The sequence below is a fragment of the Camellia sinensis genome, chromosome 2 (genome assembly GCF_055761805.1).
Source record: "Camellia sinensis isolate YWXY chromosome 2, ASM5576180v1, whole genome shotgun sequence".
In the NCBI taxonomy this organism is placed as follows: Eukaryota; Viridiplantae; Streptophyta; class Magnoliopsida; order Ericales; family Theaceae; genus Camellia; species Camellia sinensis.
The window spans coordinates 34,824,177-34,827,008 of NC_138962.1; the positions used below are offsets into that span (position 1 = coordinate 34,824,177).

The window sequence follows — 2,832 nt, forward strand, 5'->3', positions numbered from 1 at the left end:
TTTGGCGACCAAAAATTTGGTCGCCAAAAAATATGTGATCTTCCGCGACCAAATTTGTAGTTAGTCGGGAAAAGTATACCATTTTCTGCGACCAACTCATTTTTGGTCGCCAAAATATAACCTTCTGCGACCATTAATATTTGGTCGCCAAAAACAATGATCATTCACGACTAATTAATATTTGGTCGCCAAATGTCATTTTTTTGCGACTAAAATTTTTTTGGTCGGCAAAAGTGGTCGCCAAATGTGTAAATTCTTGTAGTGAGTGAATACGTGTACTCTCTATCATGGTTGGGGATTTAGAAAGAAATTTGAAAAGAAAAAGAGAAAATGTGTGTGAAATTAAGTAAAATGTGGGTATTTTTTTTTTTCATCTATATTTTTTATTTTTCTTTCCAAATCTCTTCTCAAATTTTTTAACCAAGCACAACATTAATGTTCCAGATTCAGTTCTTTTTAGTTTTTTACTTCGGAAATTTCCTTTGTCTCGTTCTTCTATATTTTTTCTTTTTTATTTTTGAATCTACTTTTGGCCACTCATGGGCATTGGGGGCCAGAATTCTCCATGTCAAACCAGACGCCTAAAATTTTATAGATTTGTCATTTATAGTAGAGGATCATTGGAGAGTAGCTATTTTAGTTTTTTATTTAATTTATATTTTATGAATATATATATAGAGAGAGGTGATATGATTAAGTGTTTTGATTTTGATTTTATTTTTTTTTATTATTTTAATAAAAAAAAAAAACTAACATCCTAAATGGGCCTAGATAATTTAAACAAATGTTACCACGTATCCATAGGTATTATTTAATATTGAGAAGTGTAAAAAATATCTTTAAAATGCATGAAAATATTAAAAAGTATATTAAATTTAGTAAAAGAGATTTTGTACTGTTCAATTTTTTATTTTTTTACTTGTACCAAAGGGCAAGACCCTTTATTTACAAGATGGCAGGGACAATTACAAAACAACTCAATTTATTCATTCTCTTAAATACCAAATCTAACTGAGAGAAATCCTACTTTTACTCCCATGCCTATCCTTGTATTCTGTCATCCTACTCACATTTTCATGTTCATTACCATTCCTTTCCACTACTGTACCATTATACTTAGCTTTATATTCCTTAAACAGCTCATCAACTGATTTCCCCAGCAACTCAACAAAATAGTTGACGCTAAATGCATTCTTCATCTTTTTATTCAGCGCGGCCACAAAACCAGACTTAATTCCCTCACAGTACTCCAAAAACCGTGCTGTAAAATCATAACCTTGATCCCACCTATCCCCCATCCCGGGTTTCGCAAAACCCTTTGGATAATAATTCGCCTTCAAGATCGTATAGTCGGCGATGCCTTCAATGAGTCCAATCGGGGCTTGGCCTGCCCCGGTCCATTGCCACACGTGTGTCATTTCATGATAAATCAAGGAAGTGAACTCCCATGTCACATTGCCTTGATAACCCTCCAAGTAAATTGCACTGACATTGATTCTGTTGCCGTATGTGATAGCCTCAGCGCCTTTGAAGTCTTGGATTGTCATGATCACTTCTTTTACATCTTGCTTTCGATCGGATGGATTGTCTTCCTCTAGCATTCTCCAGATGAAGTTTGTGGTTGTTTCCATTGTTTGTTTGGCATAGTCTATGCCGATTTCTTTCGTGAATCGGAGGCCGCCGGGGGATGTTCCAGCGATGTTGGTGACTGAAAATTGGACAGCAGCAATGGATTGTAGGGCTGCTAGGGTTAGTAGGAAAGATTGGAGAAGAGATGGGTCGTAAGCCATGGTTGTGTAGTATTGTGCTGTGTTGTGTAATATTGCGTATTGGTGACTAGCTCATATAGAGCTGGAAGGGTAAAATTGTCACTTCACCATCATAATGGTTATTCATAGTTAAGGAAAATGCTTGAGACCCCACAAAGGAGGACTCCCACAACCCCCACTGATGTATTGACTATTGATATGCTTGAATTTTTTTTCAACAATGATAGAGACCACTAATTTTGGAGTTCTAAAAAGACCACTAATGACATGGCACTCAATAAAAAAAGAAAAAAAATACAACACCAAGGCCAAAACATCAAATCATTCATGGTGGGGCCTACTACCACATCATTAGTGGTAGCACTAATTAGTGCTCCCACTAATTTTCCATTTTTTTTAGAGGTTGTGTCTGACAGTGACATGAATGATTCTGATTATTTTGGAAATTGTGTAAATTGTGTTTTGTAAGCGTCTCTATCATTACTGTATAGTTAATTCCTTAATGAATGTTATTAATTGGTATTTGCCAAGGTTATTCAAGGTTAATTTAATAAATTAAGAGTATTGTTATTCAAGTTTAAAAGTTAAACTCAATTTTTAAATCTAATAGTGTGACAACTTATCTATCTATCTATCTTTCTAGAATAATTTTTATATGCCAATAAGTATATGTTATCTGATGCTTTCTTCTATAATTTTTTTTTTTGCTCATCCACCATTTTTTCTCCCTTTTTATTCACTCATATATTCTCTCTCTTACCCAATCTCCCCTTTCTGTTCACTTATATATTCTCTCTCTTACCCAATCACCCACAAAAATCCAAATTTTTATTAAAAGGAAAGGTAATTAATACATTTATAGATTTTTAATCTTGTAATACATAAAATGTACTAGCATATTACTAACCTAGAGTTAACAATAATCATAATATTTTATTAATTTTTCTAGACATAGCAATAATCAATCATTGGCTAAAAGACTAAACAACGTACACTACAAGAAAAAGCATTTTTGGTGACTAAATTTTTAGTCTCCAAAAATCCGTTTTTAGGCCTCGTTTGG

General features: G+C 33.7%; 1 protein-coding gene across 1 annotated transcript; it reads right to left on the reverse strand.

The window, feature by feature from the left end:
• Positions 1-1,007: 1,007 nt before the first annotated feature.
• On the reverse strand, positions 1,008-1,790 carry LOC114261101 (uncharacterized). The gene has a single exon (XM_028201309.1). It carries the CDS (start codon positions 1,788-1,790, stop codon positions 1,008-1,010), a length of 783 nt encoding a protein of 260 aa, XP_028057110.1.
• Between the last annotated feature and the right edge of the window lie 1,042 nt (positions 1,791-2,832).